General features: G+C 43.7%; 1 protein-coding gene and 2 long non-coding RNA genes across 4 annotated transcripts in view; 1 reads left to right on the top strand and 2 right to left on the bottom strand.

The window, feature by feature from the left end:
- The window catches only part of slc26a6.2 (solute carrier family 26 member 6, tandem duplicate 2), a 12704-nt gene extending 11798 nt beyond the window's left edge, over nucleotides 1-906 (bottom strand). Inside the window, exons 1-2 of the mRNA XM_079742024.1 lie at nucleotides 796-906; nucleotides 1-174 (exon numbers count right to left, since the gene is read on the bottom strand). The exon at nucleotides 1-174 is cut by the window's left edge and continues 2 nt beyond it. Coding sequence (XP_079598150.1) covers nucleotides 1-174; nucleotides 796-904 — 283 coding nt within the window. The 5' untranslated portion in view covers nucleotides 905-906. The remainder of the gene's footprint in view (nucleotides 175-795) is intronic.
- LOC307079591 lies at nucleotides 26-6191 on the top strand. 2 transcript variants are annotated; one of them, XR_013812059.1, is made up of 4 exons: nucleotides 26-166; nucleotides 4926-5003; nucleotides 5673-5766; nucleotides 5857-6191. It is a non-coding gene; the product is annotated as an uncharacterized lncRNA (long non-coding RNA). The 2 variants fall into 2 exon arrangements; XR_013812060.1 differs by having other exon boundaries at nucleotides 38-166; nucleotides 4923-5003.
- A 15869-nt stretch (nucleotides 6192-22060) lies between these two features.
- On the bottom strand, nucleotides 22061-23251 carry LOC307079503. The gene is made up of 3 exons (XR_013812054.1): nucleotides 23154-23251; nucleotides 22486-22579; nucleotides 22061-22403 (listed from the first exon to the last, which is right to left on the bottom strand). It is a non-coding gene; the product is annotated as an uncharacterized lncRNA (long non-coding RNA).
- Between the last annotated feature and the right edge of the window lie 4010 nt (nucleotides 23252-27261).

Raw genomic sequence — 27261 nt, 5'->3', positions numbered from 1 at the left:
GGAACAGGCCGGACATGAAGGTGACGGCGGCTGCCACCCGGACCCTCTCGGCGTCCCGGGACACCAGGTCCACCACGCTGGCGTTGGACACGTTGTCCCACGACAGGAAGTCGGCGTCGGGCGCCAGGCGCTCCGTCACGCCGCCGATCATCACGCTCATCACCGCGTACGTACCTGGGGGAAGGAGGGGTGAAGGGGGGGTGAAGGGGGGGTGGGGGGGGTCAATACATCGGTCGAATGATCTGTGATTCGATTGGTTGTTTGATTTGGTGATTGCATAAATTAATCAATAGCCGATTGACCGATTGGCCGTCATATATCCGTTAAGCGATCTGTCAATGGATTGATTGATTGGGCAGTTGGTCAAGCTATCGGTCAGTCGATCGGTCAAATCATTCCGTCGATCAATAGATAAATCATCAATCTGTTATTTTTGCATCTCTCTCTCCACCCCAGCCGTCTTTGTCAATGAAGGGAAACTCCCTTGATCCCAGTCCATTAAACTGGTGTCTCACACATACACACACACACACACACACACACACACACACACACACACACACACACACACACACACACACACACACACACACACACACACACACACACACACACACACACACACACACCCACACACACACCCTGTTCTACTCTTTACCATACCTCTGTTATTTATGGCAATAGGTTACTATGACACACCCTAGCATTATATCATTGATAAAGGATATAATATAATAAAAACGTTGTTAATCATGTTGATAATAGTTATTTGTAGATAAGACGTTGTGTACAGACCGACGGAGATGTGCTTGGAGGTCCCGAACAAGAAGTAGACGAGGACTGGGTAGAAAGACGAGTAGAGTCCATAGACAGGAGGAACAGCGGCCAGCAGGGCGTAGGCCATACCTACACACACACACACACACACACACACACACACACACACACACACACACACACACACACACACACACACAGGAACAGACACCGACACAGATAGGCAGACACACGCCCACACACACACACACACGCACACGCACACACACTTCAAGTTAACTGTATGATCTAGAATTTACAGATCTAAATGTATGTCAAGTGAACGACATGAAAGCACCCGCCCGTTGTTCATGCTTCCTTCGAGGCTGATGGGCGTTATTGATTATTGATGTTCCTGTGGTCTGTGGTCCCACTTCATGATCCACACTCTTTGTGTACATATACCTCCTGAGCAACCCTAACCCTTATTGAAATTGACCCTAGGTTTAAAGGAAGTATACACATTAGCTTGCCTACATGAATGAAAATATTCTGAAAAAAGCACGGTCAATGAAGAACTATATTCTGAGTGATATCCACATGTTATTTCGTTATCATTATCCTTTACATATTCTGACATCACTGAGATAAACCTTGTTTTCTGATTTCAAGTGGATCCCTTAAACTTTAATTCTCTATATATCTGGCTCGACCCATCCGAACAGGCAAAGAAGGGGAGGGCTTTATGACATCCACATTTAATAATTGACCCCTTCTGCCGCCCCTGAGATGAACCTCGTTTACTTAGCGGACTCAAAGTTTACCCCTAAAGCTGTAAACCTCTGTTCATCTGGCTCACCCCATCCTGACCACAAGAGAAGGGGAGGGCTTTTTTGGTTTAAAATGTTTGCGGTTTAGCTTTAGGCTGGGGGAGTGTTGAGCGTGATTGACTATATCCGGTTCACTCTGGTCTTTCCCACAACAAGTGCAATTTTCTCTTACTTCAGGGGAACTGTGTACACCAGTAAACAGTCCCCGAAGCAAAGAGAATAAGCACATGACAAGAAGACCAACAGCAAAGGCAAGGAGAATAAATATGTTTTTTTGACAAAGAATTTGACAAATCCGAAACATGTAAGATAATACCTAACCATATCCAACGTCCTCCCTATAAACCCTAATCCCATGGACCGGATGTAGATTATGGGAATACCGGTACTCCTCACCCTGCGGAAGCTGCACGATGCCCACACTGATCCCGGACACCAGGTCTCCCACTGCGTTGTCCCTGACCGGGTATCGAGGAAGCCAGGAGAGGATAGGCAGGAATCCCAGGATGAGATTTTTCATCCTGGGGCCGGAACACCTAGGAGGATGTGCAGCGTTGGACGAGTGGAGGAAAACAGGAAAGGGGCCTCACTCGCTCAGTACATAGTGCACTAATTGAGGCGTCATCATTTTGTAGTGCCATCGGAAATCTGAGTGCACAAATCTGGTTTGACTTACTGTATAATACACCTTAAAAGAAGTGATCAAGAACTAGTGTGTCTACATTATATCTGCATCTGGGGACACATCTGGTGACACATCTAACATGTGTCGGCTAGTTTAAGCAAAAAAAAAAAGGTTTCCAGCACATAATAAGTTAATCCGAATTTCATGTATTCATGCATTGCTTATTTTACGGCACGATATAAAAGTTGGTATCCTTGGTCAAATGTACCCCCACAAGTGAGTCACGGCATAGAAACGTTGATATGTATTCTTCCTAGCATGTCGTGTTCCTCTACTTTTCTTTTTTTTTTTACCTCAACGACTCTTTGACCTTGACGGAAAGCGTCATCTTTGCCTCGCTCTTCTCTGCCATCTCCTCCACGGCTCCTTCATCCAGGACCTCTCTGTGGACGCTGTAGCCCACGCTCCTCCTCTCCGTCATGGCTGGCGGCGGGGGGTACACTGCCCTGGACAGTCCCTTGTTTTTCAAACTCCCACATATTTAGTCTGAGCAACATCTAGAGGTAGTTGACCTCCACAGAGCTAGCCGTGTCTTGTCGTTAATCGTTATAAATTAGCGTTAACCTTATCTTTAACATGCCAGCGTATTCGCAACCACAACATTGACTATACAAAAGCTGCTTGATTAGCAATTTTCCTTGGAACAACAACTTTTTTTTATTTTTTTTATTTCCTGGATACAATCAGGTTTTTTTCCTTTACAAAAAGTAAAGGAACTAACAACTCTTGCTCCATTAGGTATGTTTGCCGTCTGGTAGGTTTTGTAATCGGATGACAACTGCCACATATCCATCTCATATCCTCATAACTGCTAATGCTCAAAGATACAAAAAAAAATGACATCTATATTTTTTTGATTTGATTAGTTGTAAATGCCGGTACAGGCAGTAAACTCACCTGCTCACTGTACTAGAGAACCCCTTCTGCTGTGCGGGCTGAAGTGGAAGACAGGTCGGTGTGTTCCAGTTACCGTGAGGCCCGAGGGACACCGAGGGCAGAATGGGATCCTTAGTGCCAGGAGGCTAAAGCCACCAGAAGACTGTCCTTGGCTCCTCAATGTTTACAACCCTGAGTAGTATCTTCAAACCAGGTATCTCTGAGCCTCGCATTAGGCCAAGATAACAGAGATAGCCGGCTTTTCTCCGAGCAAGTCTGAGGGTCACTTAACAAACACAGAATACTACAGTTATATTACATCTTGCACCTCCAGCCGAGTTGAGAGTCTATTTACTCCCAGACGGGGTAACTCCAGCATCAGGTAGCAGATTGATGTTGTTTCTTTTACCAGATCAAATACAGCAGACAATCAAAAACAGTCTCCAGCAGAGAGCAGATGGGTGGCAGGTCCTCTGTGGTTTTCACAGCAGTCCGTTCTCTGCACCGGTTAGTGGATCTGAGTCTAATAGCGTGGTCTATCTAATAACTTAGATATGGTATGGGGGTAAAGGACAGCACTGAGCTCAAGGTTCACTGGGAATCGTCAGTTACATACTATTGCTCCCTGAGTCACAGAGAGACGATGAACTGGGCTGACCTTGAAGAGGGGTACTAGTGTGGCCTTTTCTTGCAGTATTGGAGTACTGCAGTACTCATTGTTGACTGTTGAATGTTGACTGAACTGATTTATGAAAAATGAGCTGCCATGGGTGGAGTTAAAGATGTCTCACAATCATAGACAAAGACAGACAGACAGACAGACAGGCAGGCAGGCAGACAGACAGACAGACAGACAGACAGACAGACAGACAGACAGACAGACAGACAGACAGACAGACAGACAGACAGGCAGACAGACAGACAGACAGACAGGCAGGCCAAGAAGACAGGCCGTCAGACAGACAGGCCATACATGAAGAACTGTGGCTCTCTTATCTTAGCTTGATTAGATTAGCCTGGTCTTTGGGCAGTCCGGGTTCGTATTGCCTGTTGAGGACATGTTTGAAGCACTCTGGGACAAACACTAGGCCATTAAAAGAGGGGACAGACTTCAAAATCTTCCCTTAAAAACACACTTCGGATTAAAATATATGTTCCAACTATTAACAAATGATGAGTCAATGTGTTCTGTAAAATATCATTTTTTTCTCATTAGATGACATGACCTTTAACAATTATTTTATAAAAGGTGTACTTTTATCTGAAGTTGTAATCTTTGTTGTGGACGGTTCATCGTGCCTGTAAGAGGGCGCGGCCCTGGTCCATATTATAAGCATTCTGTTTGACAATCAGTGAATAGAAAGATTATGAATGTCTTTATATTAAAGTCATAGGTCTGGTGAATTAGACAGAATGGAGATCACTATATTGATTAAAGTAATATATTTTTTTGATACTTTGACCTTTAATATTTTATTAATATATTATCCAATTGTGGATAATATATTTGATAATTGGACCTTGTGGTCCAATTATCAAATCTGCTTTGGATATTTCGCAACGGAAGCTTTTTGTTTTATTTATCATCAATACTATGCATACCTTATTTGTACTACTTAGATGACCATTGCAGTTTATTCATACAGAACTGCATCAAAACCTGTGGAGTAAATGTAGAATGTGACAAAACAGGTTTTTATGAAGAATGATCATTTACCCCCCCCCCCCCCCCCTTCTTGGTAAGGGCCATTTCCTTCGCTGTGGATGATAAATAGCAGAGGTGCTCTCCATGTCGACTCACAAACCTGCAACTCCTCTCATCCTTCGTTCAAAAGCTGCATCATCTGTCATCCCAGGTGAGTCTCATACCTCAGGAAACACCTGCGCTTATAAACTGATGACTGAAAACTTTAACAAGACACTCATCTGATTATCCTTATTCTTAATTATCCTTATTCTAAGAATTGACTGTACGTTAATTCTTTAACATACAGTCAAAGGCATGGGTTGGAATAAAAGTTTTATTATTTGGCATTTTTCGGCATATGATTGGATCGATTTACACATTTATACTGCAAAGATCCACGTATAGATCTTCGCAGAGCTGCCTGCATTTATGCTTCTATGTCACATTAACATTTACACAAGGGTGTATGGTGGTATGTGAAGTGTATGTCATGTGTATGGTGTATGGTGTTTCCAACCCCAATGTTCATGCCCTGAAGGCCAAATCCGAGTTGGCTCCATTAAAAAGATGTTGAGAAAGCAATATATCTCTGTGAATTTCTTTTCTGAAAGGATTAAAATTTAGCGTTTGGTGTGGGCCTAATTCAACATACGAAAACAGTATCCTGTGCATACATATTATTCTCCTGTCTGGCTGTCGAAATCTGGACACTAGGGTTGAGCAATGAGCAATGAATTCGGATTCAGCCCTGTTTCCTGCATTCAAAACAGAAGTGATGAAGAAAATGAAATGATAATGTTCTGACTTGTATCTGCTCGCATCCAAATCACTTCCTCAGAAACATGAGTCGGAACTCTCTCAGCACCAATCAGGAGCTCTATAAAGGGGACTTCCTCATGAGCAACAACCAAGAGTACAAGGCTATCTTTCAGGTGAGCATGGATGTAGAGATGTAGTAACCGTAATGTCATATGAGAAAACTAGTCTTTCCCCTAAACAATATCTTATCTTCATGTCCACAGGACAATGGAAATTTTGTCGTCTACAAATGGTCTCCAATCTGGGCCACCAACACTGAATGTGGCCAGGCTTACAGAGTGGTTCTACAGGAAGATACAATCCTGGTCCTTTACACCAAAGACAATAAGCCTGTCTGGGCCAGTGATTCTTACATTAAAACTCCTAGCAATCAGGTTCATCTGACCCTGACCGACGAAGGGCACCTGGTAACTTCCAACAATGGGGTGCAAACCTGGTCTTCCAATCATACCTAAGAAGTTTAAATTCAAACTGTGCTTTTATGCGATCGATCAAGACATGTCACGCAGTGATTAGTGTTACATGAAATAAACATATCATAACCGCTCACTGTGTGACCCTTTCATTTGTTATTTATGTTTATTTTATTTCTAGTTTTAACTGTTTACCATCAAACCGCTTACTCTTAACACTACAAACTTTGACCAGAGGCCGTTGTAATGATTTGACTATCTAAGAAGATAAGGTACCACTTTACAATAAGGCCAGGTTAATTAACCTTTATTAAACATTTATTTGACAGTAATAAGCATTAACTAATAATTTGTTTATTGAAAGTTAACTACCGGACGATTAATGATTTTCTAACGGTGTTCATGTTTAGTAATTAAGTTCATGTTAACTAATGCATTAATTTATACATTATCTAGTAGTGTTAAAAGGTTTGAGAGAGAAAGGGAAAGAGAGAGAGAGACAGAGAAAGATAGAGGGACGGAGAGAGGGACAGAGAGGGACAGAAAGAGAGAGAGAGGGACAGAGAGAGAGAGACAGAGAGGGACAGAGAGAGAAAGAGAAAGAGAGAGAGACAGAGAGAGACAGAGGGATGGAGAGAGGGACAGAGAAAGAGAGAGAGACAGAGAGAGAATACACAAAGAAAGAAAGAATAGAAATTTACCCTTGGAAAACTATCAGTCAACTAACTGTAAATGAATTGATTGCCTCCTAAGACCTACTTATGAATCTTAAAGACTGCGTCGGGTTCTCCGACTCTCTGGTACTTTAGCAACAAGTAAAGACTCGTAGTGGGGGTTATCTCGGCCATTGTGGAGAGGGAATTGTGGGAATGGAACTTTGGCTTTGACCCTCTGAAGTCCAGATTGAAACACGAAAGAAGGAGAAAGGGATTGTTGCCATATGGGGACTCCCGGAGGAGCTGCCCCGATGCCGCCAGAGGAGTCCGCATACGACCAAGAGATCGGAACAATGGAGCGTCGGAGAAATGACATGGACCCGAAGTGAACTGACAGCTGTCTACTGAAAACATCTTTCACGAATGCCGCCTGAGTTTGTTGTTGCTAGTGACGTAAAGAGGTCAACCGGTGGCTCTATTACCACTAGTTGAAATGGGTACAGCGCCACCTATCCTACCGGGGTATGAAATGCTTCGGCCAATGAATCAATTTTGTCACCGCCTTGTATTCTCGGACAATTGCAGTTGTCCGATTGAGCAGCATAGTCAAACTATGGCTTTAATCTGATTAAGCTGTGTATGTAAACGTACTGATTGACTTCAAAGGGATAACTGTCTCAGTGGTCACCGAGCAGCCTACGGCCTGCTCTTCTTCAAGGGGCTTCTAGCAGAGGTGTTATGCATGACAAAGGGAATCTCCTGTAACAGGGCCATCTGTTAACCCTGCTTTTTTTCCACTCTGATATCAAACATTTGGGCAAGACGTTCCTTGAAACCTCAATAATTGTCTACCATACTAGCAGTCTATTCGATGCAGAAAGGGTTAGGACTCTGGAAACAGAGTAATCATGGATCAGCTGATTAAATTGATGTCCATTGTCAAGACAACTGGTATAAATGTTGCCTTAGATTGGATTAACAAGATCATGATTGTAATTGCTTCCATATGTTTTTTTCTGCCTCTGCATTTGGGCAGGAAATAGAATAGTTATTTTACTCTACGCTGCAACGACTACAGGGGGAACCCCCTGTAATGATTCAAAAGACAATCAGGGATACACACAGTGTTTCCTCTACGCCTGTGCAGATATTTTCATGTCTTATTTAGCTTTTTGTAAGCGTAAATACATCCACCCCAAATTGTGTTGACAATATGCCGAAATTAATTCAATTAATTGGGAGACTTGGGTGGTGAACTGGGGACCTCTGTCGGAGACTATGTCTGATGGGATGCCATGCAAACGGAACACATGCCTGACCAGGAGGTCGGCGGTCTCCCTTGAGGAGGGAAGCTTGGGGAGTGCGATGAAGTGCGTGGCCTTGGAAAAACGGTCGATCACGGTTATGATGGTGGTGTTGCCCTCGGAAGTGGGTAGACCGGTAACGAAGTCCAGGTTGATGTGTGACCAGGGACGGCTAGGGATGGGTAGGGGCCGCAGTAGACCGAAACGGGGACGAGTCGAGGTTTTATTCCGGGCGCAGACCTTACATGCCGAAATAAACGAGCGGACGTCTGCGTCCATCGTGGACCACCAGAATCTCAGACGGAGGAAGTCCAAGGTGCGGGTGATGCCTGGGTGGCAGGTGAGCCGGGAGGAATGCGCCCAGGCCAGTACCCTGGACCGCGCAGCGTCAGGGACAAAGAAGCGGTTAGGGGGACCGGTTAAGGGGTCTGGCTGCCGCCTCTGCGCAAGACGTACCGCGGACTCCACCTCCCAGGTGAGAGTGGCGATCCGACGAGCGGGTGGCAGGATGGTTTCGGGGTCTGTACAGGGGTCTTCAGGAGAGTACAAGCGAGACAGGGCATCCGGCTTGACGTTCTGGGAGCCGGGACGGTAGGTGAGGGAGAAGTTGTACCGACCAAAGTATAGAGCCCACCTGGCCTGTCGGGAGTTCAGCCTTTTTGCTGACTGGATATAGGCCAGGTTGTGGTGGTCGGTCCAAACAATGAACGGATGCTCCGCGCCCTCCAACCAATTTCGCCACTCCTCCAAGGCAAGCTTGACAGCCAAGAGCTTGCAGTTGCCAACATCATAATTTCACTCAGGCGGGGACAACCTTCGGGAGAAGAAGGCACAGGGGTGGAGCTTGTGGTCGGAAGAGGAACGCTGGGAGAGCACCGCACCCACTCCGGTGTCAGAGGCGTTGGCCTCCACCACGAACTGAAGACAGGGGTCAGGTTGAATGAGGATGGGCGTGGATATGAAACGCCATTTGAGGCCCTGAAAGGCGGTCTTGGCCTCCGGAGTCCACGCGAAGGTGCTCTTGGTGGAGGTCAGGGCCGTGAGGGGTGCCGCGACTTGGCTGTAACCGCGTATAAAGCGACGATAAAAATTAGCGAAACCAAGGAATTGTTGCAATCTCTTGCGGGTCGAGGGAGAGGGCCACTCGGCCACCGCAGAGACCTTGGAGGGGTTCATCTCTACCTGGCCCTGGCTAATAATATAACCCAGGAATGGGATGGACGAGGCATGAAACTCGCACTTCTCTGCCTTGACGTATAGTCTGTTCTTCAGCAACCTCTGCGGAACCTGTCGGACGTGAACCCTGTGCTCCTCCACGGACCTCGAAAAAAATAAGGATATCGTCAATATAGACGAAGACGGTGTGGTTCAACATGTCCCGGAGGACATCATTTACCAGGGACTGGAAGACAGTGGGTGCGTTGGTGAGACCGAAGGGCATGACTAGATACTCGAAGTGGCCTAGTGGGGTGTTGAACGCGGTCTTCCCCTCGTCTCCCTCCCGGATACGCACCAACTTGGAGAAGACGGGGGCACCGTGGAGGGGGACGAAGGCGATGTCGTTCAGGCCGCGGTAGCCAATACAGGGACGAACGAGCCATCCTTCTTGCCAATGGGCGGATGACTCCAGTGGCGAGGGATTCCCCGATGTACTCCTCCATTGACTCCCGTTCAGGACGAGAGAGATTGAACAGGCGGCTGCCAGGGAGGGGGGCTCCGGGAAGGAGGTCAATGGCACAGTCATAAGGACGGTGGGGGGGCAAGGACAAGGCGTGGGATTTGCTGAACACTGCCCCAAGGTCGTGGTACTCCTCCGGGACCGAGGACAGGTTAGGAGGTGCGGCAGCGGACTCGAGCTCTGGCCCCCGAGGAGACTGGGCCGACCGCAAGCACTGGGACAGACAGTGTGTACTCCATGACATGACTCGTCCTGTTCTCCCATCGATCTGGGGGTTGTGTGTCTGAAACCAGGGGTAACCCAGAATGACTGGGGAGAAGGGGCTGGTAATCACCAGAAGGGAGATAGACTCGTGGTGATTCCCCGAAACTAGCAGGTTGACCGGAACGGTACGGTGCTCAACCCGCGTGAGTGTCCTCCCGTCTAGCGCCTGGGTCTCGATCGGGATATCAAGAGGAGCGGTGTCGATCCTCAATCGGCGAACCAACTCCCGATCAATAAAGCGCTCATCTGCTCCGGAGTCCAGGAGGATAGAGAGCGGGTGGGTTTGATCCCGCCACAGGAGAACCGCCTCCAGGTGGGGACGGGAGACAGAGGGATTACGGGAGCGGCTCGCCAGGATCCTCGGGTTTCTGGCAAGCCTGTTCTTTTCCCGAGAGAGAGGGACATCCTGACCGGAGATGGCCTGATAGCCCACAGTAGAGGCAGGCTCCGGAGCGCATACGGCGTTCCCTCTCCTCGGGGGAGAGTTGTGTGCGTCCGATCTGCATGGGCTCGGGAGAGCGTGTCCGCTCGTTGCGGGGTGGCACGGAAAATGAAGGAGGGGGCCGAGGAACTGCAGGTGGATCGAAAGAGGAAGTGGAGAACGAGTTTTGACCCCTCTCTCTGCGGCGTTCACGTAAGCGATTGTCCACCCGTATAGCGAGAGTGATCAGGTGATCCAGATCCGAGGCCTCCTCCCGGGAGGTCAACTGGTCCTTAATGTTACTGCTAAGCGCGTTCAGAAAAATCCCCTGCAGAGCCTCCTCGTTCCAGCCGCTCTCAGCCGCAAGGGTGCGGAAGTCGACCGCAAAGGAGGCGACGCTGCGGGATCCCTGGCGAAGATCCGAGATTTCTCAGTGGGGTAGGTCTGGGGCTGCATCTCGAACAGCAGAGAGCACTGTAGCAGGAATGACCGACAGGATCCCATTATTTATAAGTGTCTCATTGGACTGGTCCCCTCCTATTTATGTGTATACATGGATGTATGGTGCAAACAAGTTACAAATGGATCAGTGGATTAGGACCGGGTCATGCAAAAGAAAAGCAGATGATAATTCTGACTGGACAGGAAAAGTTGTTGAGTCCCAGGATGTTGGTCCAACGCCCGCGACGTTGCCAAGCAGATCCCGCCGCCAGCTCTTCATGAACGTGAAAAATCCACCTCTAAGGTGAAACGGAGGTACCACAGCGACTACATACAGTTTGGTTTTTTTTGGACTGGCGACGAGGAGGATCCTAAACCACACTGTGTGTTGTGCTATGAAACGTTAGCTAACGAGGGAATGAAACCTGCAAAGTTGAAGCGACACATGGAAACCAAACACAAGGAGTACATGGGGAAACCTACTGGATTTTTTGAACGGAAACGCGACAAACTCACGCAGCATATGATGAAAGAGGCTGCACAGTTTTTTGCACCCGGAGAAAATGCTAAGGCTACTGAGGCTTCATACAAGGTATCTCTCTTGATCGTTACAGCTGGAAAACCTCATTCAATAGGTGAACATTTAGTTAAAACCAGCTGCAAAGGTGATGACCAAACATATTGTTTGGGGGAAAAGCCAGCGACGAAATTAACAGGATTCCTCTTTCCAATGACACCGTCCAGCGGCGCATCAAATCTATGGCTGAAAGCGTGGAAGATCAGCTGATGACACGCTGGCGCCAAAGCCAGTTCTTCTCACTACAGCTGGATGAATCCACCGACATTGGGAACGAGGCAAATCTGCTGTGTTTCGTGAGATACATTTATGCCGGTGAAGTGCATGATGACTTTCTCTTCTGCCATTCCCTGCCGACCCACACCACAGGTGAAGCAGTTTTTCACTCACTCAATGATTTCATTATGACGAATAATCTGGACTGGTCAAGATGTGTCGGCATTTGCACCAACAGTGCAACTGCAATGACAGGAAAGCATAAAGGACTTGTGGCGCAGTTGCGCCGTCTGCAGCAGCAACACACTGTTGCATCCACAGAGAACAACTGGCTGTGAAAAAAATGCTGCAGTGCCTAAAATCAGTACTGGACGAATCGGTGAAAATAGTAAACAAGATCAAAGGTAAAGCACTGAACACACGTCTTTATAAAGCTCTGTGTGAAGAAATGGGGAGCGAACACATGAAACTCCTGTTCCACACTGAAGTTCGCTGGCTGTCGCGTGGCAAAGTTCTCACCCGTCTATTTGAACTGCGAGACGAGGTAATGTTATTAATGCACCACAGCGATGAACTGTATGACAGAATGCATGACTTCCAGTGGCTCGCAAAGTTGGCATACTTGCTTGATGTTTTCAGCGCTCTCAATACTTTGAATGTGGCGCTGCAAGGGAAGACCGTCACCATCTTCAATGTTCAAGACAAAATTAAAGCCACACGCATGAAAATGGAATTATGGCGTGGCCGTCTCGATCGCGGAGGATTCGACAATTTTCCCACACTTGCAGATTTTCTCCTCACTGCTGAAGAGGACATGGATAGGAGCACAGTTGCATCCTTCAAGCAACATCTGGAAGACCTCCACTCGCAGCTGGGACTATATTTCCCAGAATTAGACACAAGCTTTGAGTGGATCAGAAATCCATTTGGGGACAAAACGCACATTGAGCAAGTCAGTTCCAAACTTTCACCAAAAGAGGTTGACAGCCTTGTGGACATTGCATCAGATGGGACACTGAGAACAACTTTCAGGGAGAAAGGATTGACTGACTTTTGGCTCCACATCCAGCCTGAGCACCATGACCTGGCTGACTCTGCTCTGAAATTGTTGATGCCGTTTCCAACCACCTACAACTGTGAAGTTGGGTTTTCCTCCCTTGTTGGTCTGAAAACAAAGCAGCGCAACCGGATTAATGTGGACTATGATATGAGACTTAAACTGTCCAGTTTGGAGCCAGACATTGCATCACTCATGGCCGAGAAAAAAAAGCAGCACCATTCTTCTCATTAAGTAAGATATTGCTTCCTTGAGGGATGGGTTAAATAAAAAGAATGTCAATGTACAAGCTGTGTGACAAAAATAAAGTACCTGTATCTTTGGTAAAACTGTCATTTATGTTGTAATTTGTGAACTGAAGTTGGCATATTGTTTTGGGGCTATTTTGAGTTAGGTGGTCCTTGAGTGTTTTTTTATGGGTTAAGTGGTCCTTGGTCTGAAAAAGTTTGAGAAACACTGCCCTAGGCGAATTCAAAGAAATGCTGAAGGACAGGGAAGATAGTTCTCTTGGAAAATGCAACTGCTTGTAAATGTATATTTTTGATAACAGCCAGTTGTATTCATTTTGTCTGTCGCGGTTTATTTATTTTTATTTGAACTGTACTCATTTACTTTTCATAAATAGTTGTGTCCCTAATCTTGTACTGTACAATGAATGGTGCTGAGTGTGGTTAGAGAGAATTGTATGTGACTGTTGATTGTGTTTATTTTATCATGGTGCTGCCTTCTTGGCCAGGTCATTCCCGTAAAAGAGATTTTAATCCCAATGAATTTCTTCCTGGTAAAATAAAGGATTGATTGATAGATTGTTTGAATGGCAAACTAAAATGACCTATTGTCACATTGAAGCCAAAGGGTGTGGTGTGAGAGAAGTTTGAATGTGTTCAGACATGTTGCTTTTCCAACGATTAGAAGCACATTACGCAATCCGTCACACGCAACAGATACTCTGTACCTAGCAAAAACTGAAATGTCGCTCCACAGATCAGGCTGGCCCCAAAGCTGTTTTGTCCGATCCCAGAAGAATCCCAGAGTAAAAGTAAAGCTTAGTTTATGATACTGCGTAAAGTGCTCTTTCCCTCCCTATATGGAGCACTTTGAGCAGTATCATCAACTAAGCTTTACTTTTACTCTCGGATTAGTACATATGTATATGAATATATATAATACATACCTAATAACGTGCCAATAATTTAATACGTTATTCAATTATTGGCAAAAAGTTAATACGTTATTGGCTCGACAACTTTATTACATTATTTTCAATTTATTACGTTATTGGCTTTATTTCATTTCAATTAATACGTTATTGGCCGTTTTTACATTATTGGTTGATACAGGGGCTCTTAACAAACACAGAATACTACAGTAATATTACATCTTGTCCATTTACCCCCAGACAGGGTGACTCCAGCATCAGGTAGCAGGTTGATGTTGTTTTTCTTACCCGATCAATTACAGCAGACAATCAAAAACAGACTTCTGAAGTCATAATCTGCGACGTCGAAGAAACGAAAGGTAAAGATGAAATGCTCTGTCTTCAGCAGAGACCAGATGGGTAGCTGGCCCTCTGTGGTTTTCACAGCAGTCCGTTCTCCGCACCAGTCAGTGGATCTGAAAGACGGTATGGGTGTAAAGGACAGCACTGAGCTCAAGGTTCACTGGGAATCCTCAGTGTCATACTATTGCTCCCAGAGTCACAGAGAGACAACAGACTGGGCTGACCTTGAAGAGGGGTACTAGTGTGGCCTTTTCTGGCAGCATTGGTGTACTGCAGTACTCATTGTTGACTGTTGAATGTTGACTGAACTTCGATTTAGTTTGAGATTTATGACAAATAGGCTGCAATGGGTCGAGTTGAACAAGAGCCACAATCATAGACACAGAAAGACAGACAGACAGACAGACAGGCCATCAAACACGAAGAAAGGCCATCAGACAGACAGGCCATACATGAAGAACTGTGGTTCTATTATCTTAGCTTGGTTAGATTAGCCTGGTCTTTGGGCAGTCCGGGTTGGTATACCCTGTTAAGAGCATGTTTAAAGCACTCTGGGAAAAACACTAGGCCATTAAAAGTGGGGCCAGACTTTAAAATCTTGCCTTAAAAACACACTTCAGATTAAAATATATGTGCCAACTATTAACAAATGATGAGTCAATGTGTTCTGTAAAATATTCGTTTTTCCTCATTAGTTGACTTGACCTTTTACAATTATTTTATAAAAGGTGTACTTTTAACTGAAGTTGTAATCTTTGTTGTGGACGGTTCACACTGTCTGAGAGAGAGCGTGGCCCTTATTATATATTATAAGTATTCTGTTAGACAATCGTGAATAAAATAGTGAATAGAAAGATTATGAGTGTCTTTATATTAAAGTCAGAGGTCTGGTGAATCGAACAGTATGGAGATCACTATATTGTTTAAAGTATCATATTTGTTTGATACTTTTACATTTGATATTTTATTAGTATATTATCCAATTACGAATGACCAGCTCTGCTTTGAACATTTTGCTACTTGAGTTTTTGTTTTATTCATCATCAATACTATGCATACGTTATTTTTACTACGTAGATGACCCTTGCAGTTTATTCATACAGAATGAACTGCATCAAGACCTGTGGTGTAAATGTTGAATGTGACAAAACTGTTTTTTATGAAGAATGATAATTGACGCCCCCCCTCCATTTCCTTCTCTGGGGATGATAAATAACAGAAGTGCTCTACATCTCGACTCACAAACCTGCAACTCCTCTCATCCCTCGTTCAACAGCTGCATCATCTGTCATCCCAGGTGAGTCTCATACCGCAGGAAGCACCTGCGCTTGTAAACTGATGATTGAAAACTTTAACAAAACACTCATCTGATTATCCTTATTCTAAATTAAATGTATAGTGAAAGGAATGTGTTCGAAAAAAGTTGTATTATTTAGCATTTTTTGGCATATGATTGGATCGATTTACAACTTCTACGCAAAGGAAATCTGCCGAGATCCACATATAGATGTTCGCAGAGCTTTATTATGCTTCTGATTTATGCTTCTACGTCACATTAACATTTACACAATTCATATTTGTATGAATTTCTTTTTTGAAAAGATTAAAATGTAGCTTCTGGTGTGCTTTCATTTTCACTGTTTTTGGATTCAACCATCCAAAAACAGTGTCGTTTGCATACATATTATTCTCGTGTCTGGCTGTCGAAAAAAAAAGCTGTTGCTTTTAAAACAGAAGGTCATTCGGAAATGATAATGTTCTGACTTGTATCTGCTTGCATCCAAATCATGTCCTCAGAAACATGAGTCGGAACTCTCTCACCACCAATCAGGAGCTCTATAAAGGGGACTTCCTCATGAGTAACAACCAAAAGTTCAAGGCTATCTTTCAGGTGAGCATGGATGTAGAGATGTAGTAACTGTAATGTCATACGAGCAAACTAGTCTTTCACCTAAACGATATCTTATCTTCATGTCCACGGGACGATGGAAACTTTGTCGTCTACAAATGGTCTCCAATCTGGACCACCAACACTGAAAGTAGCCAAGCTTACAGAGTAGTTCTACAGGAAGATACAAACCTGGTCCTTTACACCAAAGCAGATGAGGCACTCTGGCGCACTGGTTCTTACACTACAACTCCTAGATCTCGGGTTCGTCTGACCCTGACCGACGATGGGCACCTTGTAACTTACGACAATGGGGTGCAAACCTGGTCATCTTAAGCATTGCTAAGAAGTTTCAATTCAAACTGTGCTTTTATGCGATTGATTGAGACATGTCACACAGTGATTGGTGTTACATGAAATAAACATATAACTGCTCACTGTGTGGCCCTTTTGTTTGTTATTTATGTTTATTTTATTTCTAGTTTTAAGTGTTCACCATCAAACTGCTTACTTTTTTCACTACAAACCTTGACCAGAGGCCTTTGTAATGATTTGACTATATAAGTTAGCTGTGTAGCTTCTGAGTGAGAATGTGTGCATGTGTGTTTGTTTATCCTTTTTCTTTCAGGTTGTTTATTAGTATTTATGTAATTATTACTTCTCCATATTTATTTATTTTTTCTTTCTTATTTTTTCAGTATTTTCTTCGTCTGTTCAGGGGCGGCACCATTTTTTAACATTTTTACAAAATAAACATCACTGACTTGGAGATAGCTGAATAATGAGAAACCAGGTTTTTCAAAAGGTGTTTCCATGGGGCGGTCTCTTAAATGACTGATTGGTGAGTGGATGCTGAACTCTGTGTTAATTGGACATCTGCTGCATGAAGGGTAAGTATTGGTGAGTACTCTTGTATATGGCGTATATTCTCTCTCCGCCACTTTCTTTAGTCGCTATCTACAAACATTAACATAGAAGGACAAAAGACTTATCTTATAATTGAGAGGGACAGACAGGCAGACAGAGAACCAGATAGACAGATGTTGGATGCAGTGTGGCTCTTCAGGACTCTTGTGGTGTATCGAAACTCAAGTCAGAAACATTCACACAAAATGGAGGCTTTTGTAATATCCACAGTTAGTACATTTTAGGAGCTGTCATTTCCTCGACTAGTTTGCAGTTAAACACGACATAAGATCATTATAAAACGAGCCATTGCTAATTAATAATTACAACACACATGCACACAACATTAGGTCTTGTTTTCTCTCAAAACCAGCAGCTTCCAGTAGGTGTGGTCTTGAACAAGTATCCTATGATATACTATACACATGTATAATTGTGGGTAACAATGAAACTGTTTCCAATGTTTCCTGATTTCCAAATACCCCAGAGTCAGCTTATAAAGCAGGGGTCTTCAATGAGTTTAGCTAGGGGTCAGTTTAAAGATTAACAATATGCTGGGGGCCATAATAGTAATGATAATAAAGATGATGAATATAATTAGTATTGTGTGTGTGTGTGTACATTATTTGATCTTTTTATATAAACATAAAACTTGAATCATGTGTGTGTTGCAGCCATCAGCTGTTTCATTCCTCAAACCAATGAGACGGTGATCCTGAATTATACCAAGTGGTAGACAGAGATCACCTCTCTGGATCACTAGTGTTGTGAATAAAAACCCACAATCTAATACTCTTACAAAATACGAGAGGTCGAGAAGGACTTTGAAAGATTAAGGCTTTATTACCACTTGCATAAAGTCACAAAGAAACCTGAGTTTTTTTTGCAAAGAACTCGCGCAGAGCAGAGATGGGGACTCGGGTTTCACTTAAAGGACAAATCCGGTGTAAAATGGATTTGAGATGTGTTTGGTATGATAACGAGTTGGAACGTTCGTTTTGGAGAACAAAAATCACATATAGACACATTCTTCAGTTGGCTGTTTTTAACTGATTCTATCTCGTTTGAAAGAAATCGAGTATTCTCTCTCTGTTCCTCTGTGTCTCTGTCTCTCTCTCTCTCTCTGTGTCTCTCTGTCTCTCTCTCTCTCTGTCCCTCTGTCTCTCTCTCTCTCCCTCTCTCAGTCCCTCTCGCTCTCCCTCTCTCCGTCCCTCCCTGTCCCTCTTTCTCCCTCTCTCTCTCTCTCTCTGTCTCTCTCTCTCTGTGTCTCTGTCTGTCTGTGTCTCTGTCTGTCTCTGTCTAGGGAGGGAGGCCAGGGAGTCACGGGCCCGGCGGAGGCCTGTTCCGCGCATGCCCCGCCTCCCCCCGCTGCGTCCAATCAACAGCCTCAGCTTCACGCGCAGCTTTACCTTCTCCTTTTTCGAGCTGCCGGTCCACCAGACGGCCAGCTGTCGCGCCGAGCGGGTCCGCCACGTCATGCTCCTGCTGAGGCAGATGCAGTACTGAGCCCCGGGGTGGCTCTCCCTCTCTCTGTGGGTCACAGGGGGGCTCGTACCAGGGTCGAGGGTTCACATCAACCTTAGCTTTTGGTGGGGGTCTCCAAATCAGAGTCTAACAAGACAACCCTGTTATCCATCGCTTGTGTCCCAGTGTTAGACCCCCCCACCCCACCCCAAGTCTCACGGTCAGACTTTAGCAATGCTTGTGACTGTGTCTGTCTGTCTGTCTGTCTGTCTGCCTGCCTGCCTGCCTGCCTGCCTGCCTGCCTGCGTGCGTGCGTGCGTGCGTGCGTGTCTGAGTGTGTGTGGCTGTTTCCCAATGTGAAGGAAGCATGCTCAACGGCTGCCCTTTTAAGGACGCTCCAACAAGCACTGTTCCAATGTTGGGAACACTCGGAAATTCGTGCCCTTTTCGTGTCCTTTATTTTCGAGAATTCCGCGATTTTTCAAGGATGAATCGATCCTCAACGAGCCAAAATACCCACAATCCTTTGCTTTCACACGCTGTGCGGGATATTTAAAAATTGCGTTTGGAAAGCAATACACATTGCCTTACACAAGTGAAGTTATTTGAACGTTTTCGGAAATAGTTTGTGCCGTATTGCTTTTTATAGATTAATCATGTAAATGCAAAAAAAAAAACCTGTGCGATTTCTTTCAAACGTTTTTGCAACGATAGGCTATATTTTGCATGGATTGATTTGTTTTAATATGTAAGTAGGTAGTGTTCAAACAAACTACTGTCACCAATTACAGTTTCAACAAATAAAATATTAAAATATTTAATACTGGAGCAATATTTAACAGCGGGAGCAGAACCGCTTCCACACTAGCAAGTCGTTCCAAACTCTGAACGCTATAAACACTAGGCAGCACCCATGGGCAGCACTCTAGCCTAATCTCCATAGGACGCGACTAGCAAGGAAGTGTTCTAGCAAGGCTGCAGCCTTCACTTTAGAAAACAGCCTGTGTGTGTGTGTGTGTGTGTGTGTGTGTGTGTGTGTGTGTGTGTGTGTGTGTGTGTGTGTGTGTGTGTGTGTGTGTCAGAGATGGAAATTAACTTTTTTGCCCACCAGCCACTGTGGCAGGTAGATTTAAAAATCAACCAGCTTTTTTACCAGACACTTTTTATACGCTATATATTTTTTTTAATATATGCGGACATTTTAAACAATATAATAGTAACAATAGATAAGTAAAGTGTTTTTCATACACATCATTTTTTCCATCAGAAGTGATTTTTACTGTAACTAGGTGCTACCAAGGAACTGAGTTGAAAATGTTACACTCTTACCGCATATGATAAACAATACACAGGTATCTGCCATGTTAAGTCATGTTTATTTCAAAGGTGTTACGATGACAAGTTTGGGGATAATTCATCTATACAAAGTATTTTAAATAAAAAACAAATTGACATATTAACAATAAAACAACATGGCTACACCATCATAAGTCAATATGAACATTTGTTTTTTCAGTGCACTGGCCTTTTAATTTCTTCATATCAACCAGATGTATAATGAAATCTGCCCCTATAATGCAACAGATGTATCCTCTCGGTATAGGAAGACTCATACTCTGCCTATGCATTCGAAATTAAACATTTGAAAACAGACCATGAAGAAACAAGAACAAGAAACAATGACTTAATAAGTGCAAGACACATTGAAAAACGTCAGAATACATTAAACTATATATATATATATATATATATATATATATATATATACAGAGTGCGATTTGTGAAAAAACCAGAGGGGGGGATAATTTTGAGAAACATTTTAAAATGTTTCAAAATGAAGACGGAACCTGTGTATTTTGGTTGTTAATTATTACGATGTAATGGTGAAAATACTTTGGTTGGGGGGGGGGGGGGGGGGTAATTTTTATCCCCACCGAGGATAAAAATAATTCAGCAGAGGGTAGGACGTGTAAACCAGAGGGGGGGATAATCCCCACCATCCCCACCGGCAAATCGCACCCTGTATATATATATATATATATATATAGGAACTCGTTAGCGTATCTGTTTGTGTACGTTCGCTATGCAGCCCTGCTATTGCGCATTCACAGACTGGCTTTTTTGGAATACCCGGTCAATGATGGATTTAATATGGACACAAACGACTAAACAATGGATCTTTCTATGGATTTATATGCACGTTACGGGATGAATTGATAAGCTCCTGTAAGGGCTACGATGGCACAGATGACAGCTGATTTGGAACGGAACAACAGCAAAGTAAGGAACCCCGACTTTTTTTACTGTTCAATTATTAATGTTGTTTTTGAACGAGTATTGGAATACTCGCTCGGAATATCCAACGAGTATTCGAAGCCTGTAAAATGGTATTCGGGACAGCCCTACGTCTTAGCACACACACTTGACATCTGTTTTGACCAGACTGACAGAAAGCAGCTGTTTGCCAAACAAGTGAGCAGAGCTCTAAGGTTACCCAACATGCTAGTTTTTCGACAGCAACAAACTATTGCATTAGGCCTAATAGAAAATAAAAAATTAACTTACGTGCAGTGCCATTCGAAGTCTTGAAATGGCCTTCCCTTTTTAGAAACTGTGTGTGCATTTCTATCAAGCTGGGCTGTTTTGAGGCTAACGAGCGTCCTCATCGCTGTCGTGGTTTCGGGCGCTGATTTTACCTTGGCAATTTTCAAAACGTGAAGGTGACTTTTTGAGGACTCGTGGTCCTCCACGGCTTCCAATTTTAGGTTTTGTGTCCCACTCACAAAACTATTGGACCTGTGGCCATCCGAAGCATGTTTACGACAGAGAGCACAGAACATTGTCTGGCTCGTCCCGTCAAACACCAGCCAGCCACGGTGTTGCCCACTGTCCGATGTTCGCCATCTCTTATTAAAAATATACCGAATGTTGACACCGGCATATTATCTCTACGGTTACCGGTATATTATCCCGGATGTTGACAGTCGTAGTTCAGCAAAAGAGGCGTAGAAGAAGAAGGGGGCCGGATGTTGACAGTAATGGTTGTGGAACTGTGCAGCGCCGTATGACGAATGTATTAAATATGCAAATTGAAAGGACCTGACCGGAAAGTATTACCCGACACAGTGGCGGGTGAAGTGACACCCGCCACCATACAAATCCACCCGCCAATGGCGGGTGGCGGGTGTTAATTTCCATCCCTGAGTGTGTGTGTGTGTGTGTGTGTGTGTGTGTGTGTGTGTGTGTGTGTGTGTGTGTGTGTGTGTGTGTGTGTGTGTGTGTGTGTGTGTGTGTGTGTGTGTGTGTGTGTGTGTGTGTGGTGCGTACGTGTGCCTACAAGCCTTTTAACCCTACTAGATAATGTATAAAGGAATGCCTTAGTTAACATGAACATAATTACTAAACATGAACACCATTAGAAATCATTAATCGCCAGTAGTTAACTTTAAACTATTATTAGTTCATTATTTTTACTGTCAAATAAATGGTTAATAAAGGTTAATTAATCTACCCTTATTGTAAAGTGGTACCTTATCTTCTTATATAGTAAGCGGTTTGATGGTAAACACTTAAAACTAGAAAATAAAATAAACATAAATAACAAACAAAAGGGCCACACAGTGAGCGGTTATGATATGTTTATTTCATGTAACACCAATCACTGCGTGACATGTCTCAATCGATCGCATAAAAGCACAGTTTGAATTGAAACTTCTTAGCTATGACTAGATGACCAGATTTCCGACCCTTTCGTGAAAGTAACCAGTTCTCCTCCGTCGGTCAGGGTCAGATGAACCTGATTGCTACCTGTAGTGACTGAATTGCTGGCCCAGACGGGCTCATCGTTTTTGGAGTGAAGGACCAGGTTTGAATCTGCTTGCATAATGACTCTGTAAGCCTGGCTACTTTCAGTGTTGGTGGCCCAGATCGGAGACCATTTGTAGATGACAAAGTTTCCATCGTCCTGTGGACATGAAGATAAGATATTGTTTAGGTGAAAGACTCGTGTGACATTATGGTAACTACCTCTCTACTTCTATTCTCACCTGAAAGATAGCCTTGAACTCTTGGTTGTTGCTCATGAGGAAGTCCCCTTTAAAGAGCTGCTGATTGGTGCTGAGAGAGTTCCGACTCATGTTTCTGAGGATATGATTTGGATTCAAGCAGATACAAGTCAGAACATTATCATTTCCGAATGACCTTCTGTAAAAGCAGGAAACAAGCATAGTGTCCAGAATCTGGCAACCAGACACGAGAATAATATGTATGCACGGGACACTGTTTTCGAATGATGAATTAGTTCCACACCAAACGCTACATTTTAATCCATTCTAATAATAAATTCACGCAAATATATTGCTTCCTTAACATCTTTTCAAGGGAGCCGACTCGGATTTGCCCTTCGGGGCATGAACCTTGGGATTGGAAACACTATACTGCCCCCTTGTGTAAATGTTAATGTGTCGTACAAGCATCAATGCAGGCAGCTCTGCGAAAATCGATACGTGGATCTTGGCAGATTTTCAACATTTTGCATAGAAGTGTAAATCGATCCAATCGTACGCCGAAAAATGCCAAATAATGAAACTTTTTTTCAAACACATTCCTTTCACTATACGTTTAATATAGAATAAGGATAATCAGATTAGTGTCTTGGTAAGGTTTCTAGTCATCAGTTTACAAGCGCAGGCAGTTCCTGAGGTATGAGACTCACATGGGATGACAGATGATGCAGCTGTTGAACGAAGGATGAGAGGAGTTGCAGGTTTGTGAGTCGAGATGGAGAGCACCTCTGCTATTTATCATCCACAGAGAAGGAAATGGCCCTCAGCAGGAATGGAGGCGGTGTCAATTAAATGATATCCTATATCCCTTTCATTCACCATGGAGTAAAAAAACCTGTTTTGTCACTTTCTATATTTACACAACGGACTTGATGCAGTTTATTCTGCGCCAGTCCGCTGGCTTGTTATTGTTTAACCCTCATCGGCATGCGCCGTTGCCTGTTCTTTTTCTGTTGTTGTCCTGCCTGTCTCCGCGCGCGCTCCCCGCTTCCCTTTGTGGTCCCTCAGTAAAGTTATGTTCGACTACTATACTCTCGGTTGTGAGTTTTTCCTAACTACTGGCGTTGTATGAATAAACTGCAAGTGTCATCTGCGTAGTAAAAAATAAAGTACACATAGTATTGATGATAAATCAAATAAAAGCTTAAGTAGCAAAATGTTCAAGGCAGAGTTGATAATTCGTAATTGGATAATATATTAATAAAATATGAAATGTAAAAGTATCGAACAAATATGATGCTTTGAACAATATATTTATCACCATCCTGTCTGATTCACCAGACCTCTGACTTTAACATAAAGATATTCATAATCTTTCTATTCACTGATTGTCAAAAATGATACTTAGAATATATATGGACCAGGGCCACGCCCTCTTACAGGCAGCGCTGAACCGTCCACAACAAAGATTACAACTTCAGTTGAAAGTACACCTTTATAAAATAATTGTAAAAGGTCAAGTCATCTAATGAGAAAAACTAAATAATTTACAGAACACATTGTCTCATCATTTGTTAATAGTTGGCACATATATTCTAATCCGAAGTGTGTTTTTAAGTGAAGATTTTAAAGTCTGGCCCCACTTTTAATGGCCTAGTGCTTGTCCCAGGGTGCTTTAAACATGCTCTTAACAGGGTATACCAACCCGGACTGCCCAAAGACCAGGCTAATCTAACCAAGCTAAGATGATAGAACCACAGTTCTTCATGTATGGCCTGTCTGTCTGACGGCCTGTCTTCTTGTTTGATGGCCTGCCTGTCTGTCTGTCTGTCTGTCTGTCTGTCTGTCTGTCTGTCTGTCTGTCTGTCTGTCTGTCTGTCTGTCTGCCTGCCTGCCTGCCTGTCTGTCTGTCTGTCTGTCTGTCTGTGTCTATGATTGTGACTCATGTTCAACTCGACCCATTGCAGCCAATTCGTCATAAATCTCAAACTAAATCGAAGTTCAGTCAACATTCAACAGTCAACAATGAGTACTGCAGTACTCCAATGCTGCCAGAAAAGGCCACACCAGTACCCCTCTTCAAGGTCAGCCCAGTCTGTTGTCTCTCTGTGACTCTGGGAGCAGTAGTATGACACTGAGGATTCCCAGTGAACCTTGAGCTCAGTGCTGTCCTTTACCCCCATACCGTCTCTCAGTTCTTTCCCCGTTGGAGTGAACGCGCTATTAGACTCAGATCCACTGACCGGTGCGGAGAACGGACTGCTGTGAAAACCACAGAGGGCCAGCCACCCATCTGCTCTCTGCTGAAGACAGAGCATTTCATCTTTACCTTTTTTTCTTCGACGTTGCAGATTATGACGTCTCAGAAGTCTGTTTTTGATTGTCTGCTGTATTTGATCTGGTAAGAAAAACAACATCAATCTGCTACCTGATGCTGGAGTCACCCTCTCTGGGGGTAAATATACTCTCAACTCGGCTGGAGGGGCAAGATGTCATATTACTGTAGTATTCTGTGTTCGTTACGTGACCCTGTATCAACCAATAATGTAAAACGGCCAATAACGTAATTACTGCCAATAACGTAATAACTGAAATGTAAAAAAGCCCATAATGTTATAAATTGCCAATAATGTAATAAAGTTGTTGAGCCAATAACATATTCACTTTTTGCCAATAATCTAATAACGTATTACATTATTGGGAAGTTATTAGGTATGTTTTATACATACATATACATATGTACGAATCCAAGAGTAAAGGCACGGCCACACTGAACGCGTTACGCGCGTAACGTGCCTAACCTGCCGCTTGATCATTGTGTGTCACAAAAATGGTTGAATGCGCCTAACGCGCCTATGCAGCTAGATGAGCCCGCCCAAAACTTATTTTCCCCCGCTACTTTTCTTTTGCTCCACATCTCCACTGGCTGAGATCACCACCATCGCTGCGCTGTATTTGTTGTGGGAGTTCGAGGACAGTAGGAAACCCAAACGCCGTCGTGTTTGGATGCATGACATCCTCCGTAGGCGCTCACAGCTGGGTGAGTTTCACCACCTCCTCCAGGAACTCCGCCTGGATGACAGCCGGTTCCAGCAGTATTTTCGGTTGACTGGGGCCATGTTCGATGACATGCTAGCCTAGGTTGGTGCCAGGATCTCCCGTCAGGACACCAACTACAGGCCCTCCATATCAGCTGCGGAGCGCCTGTTCTCTGTCTCTCTGCCAGTGCCGTCAGGTCAAGCTCAACGCTGATTAGCTATCGCGGCTAAGCGCAATGCGTAGGAGCGTAAAAAGTTAATTTTTTGATCTCCCCGCGTAGGTGCGTTGGGTGCATAGGTGCGTTGGGCGCGTAGGTGCGTTGGGCTCGTTATTTAAGTGCGTAAAACGCGTCTAAGGCGCCTAACGCGCTTCTTTAGCGCGTGTAACACATCTACGCGCCTAAACCAATGGTTCCCTATGCAAAAAAAAAAAGCCGATTTTCTACGCCTCTAAGGCGCGTAACGCGTTCAGTGTGGCCGTACCTTAAAAGTAAAGCTTTGTTTATGATACTGCTCAAAGTGCTCCATATAGGGAGGGAAAGAGCACTTTATGCAGTATCATAAACTAAGCTTTACTTTTACTCTGGGATTCTTGAATCTGACAAAACAGCTTTGGGGCCAGCCTGATCTGCCGAGCGATATTTCAGTTTTTGCAGGTACAGAGTATCTGTTGCGTGGGACGGATTGCGTAATGTGCTTCTCATCGACTTCGTTGGAAAAGCAACATGTCTTGAGGACATTCAAACTTCTCTCACACCACACCCTTTGGCTTCAATGTGACAATAGGTCATTTTAGTTTGCCATTCAAACAATCTATCAATCAATCCTTTTTTTAACCAGGAAGAAATTCATTGGGATTAAAATATCTTTTACGAGAATGACCTGGCCAAGAAGGCAGCACCATGATAAAATAAACACAATCAACAGTCACATACAATTCTCTCTAACCACACTCAGCGCCATTCATTGTACAGTACAAGATTAGGAACACGACTATTTATGAAAAGTAAATGAGTACAGTTCAAATAAAAATAAATAAACCGCAACAGACAAAATGAATACAAATGGCTGAATACAACTATACATTTACAAGCAGTTGCATTTTCCAAGAGAACTATCTTCCCTGTCCTTCAGCATTACTTTGAATTCGCCTAGGGTAACCAGCTCTGACAGCTTCCGGTCCTTTTGTACAGAGTTCCAGGCAGAGGGCGCAACATTATTTAAAGGCCTTTTTCCCTAACTCAGCTCTAGCCCTGGGTACCAACACTAGGCCATTAAAAGTGGGGCCAGACTTTAAAATCTTCCCTTAAAAACACACTTCAGATTAAAATATATGTGCCAACTATTAACAAATGATGAGTCAATGTGTTCTGTAAAATATTTGTTTTTTCTCATTAGATAACTTGACCTTTTACAATTATCTTATAAAAGGTGTACTTTTAACTGAAGTTGTAATCTTTGTTGTGGACGGTTCAGCGCTGTCTGAGAGAGAGCGTGGCCCTTGTCCATATATATTTTAAGTATTCTGTTAGACAATCATGAATAGAATAGTGAATAGAAAGATTATGAATGTCTTTATATTAAAGTCAGAGGTCTGGTGAATCGAACAGTATGGAGATCACTATATTGTTTAAAGTATCATATTTGTTTGATGCTTTTACATTTGATATTTTATTAGTATATTATCCAATTACGAATGACCAGCTTTGCTTTGAACATTTTGCTACTTGAGTTTTTTGTTTTATTCATCATCAATACTATGCATACGTTATTTTTACTA

The sequence above is a fragment of the Pollachius pollachius genome (assembly GCF_949987615.1).
Source record: "Pollachius pollachius genome assembly, chromosome: 8".
NCBI lineage: Eukaryota > Metazoa > Chordata > Actinopteri > Gadiformes > Gadidae > Pollachius > Pollachius pollachius.
The sequence above is the reverse complement of the archived record's forward strand: the minus strand, read 5'-3'. Positions and strand labels throughout refer to the sequence as shown.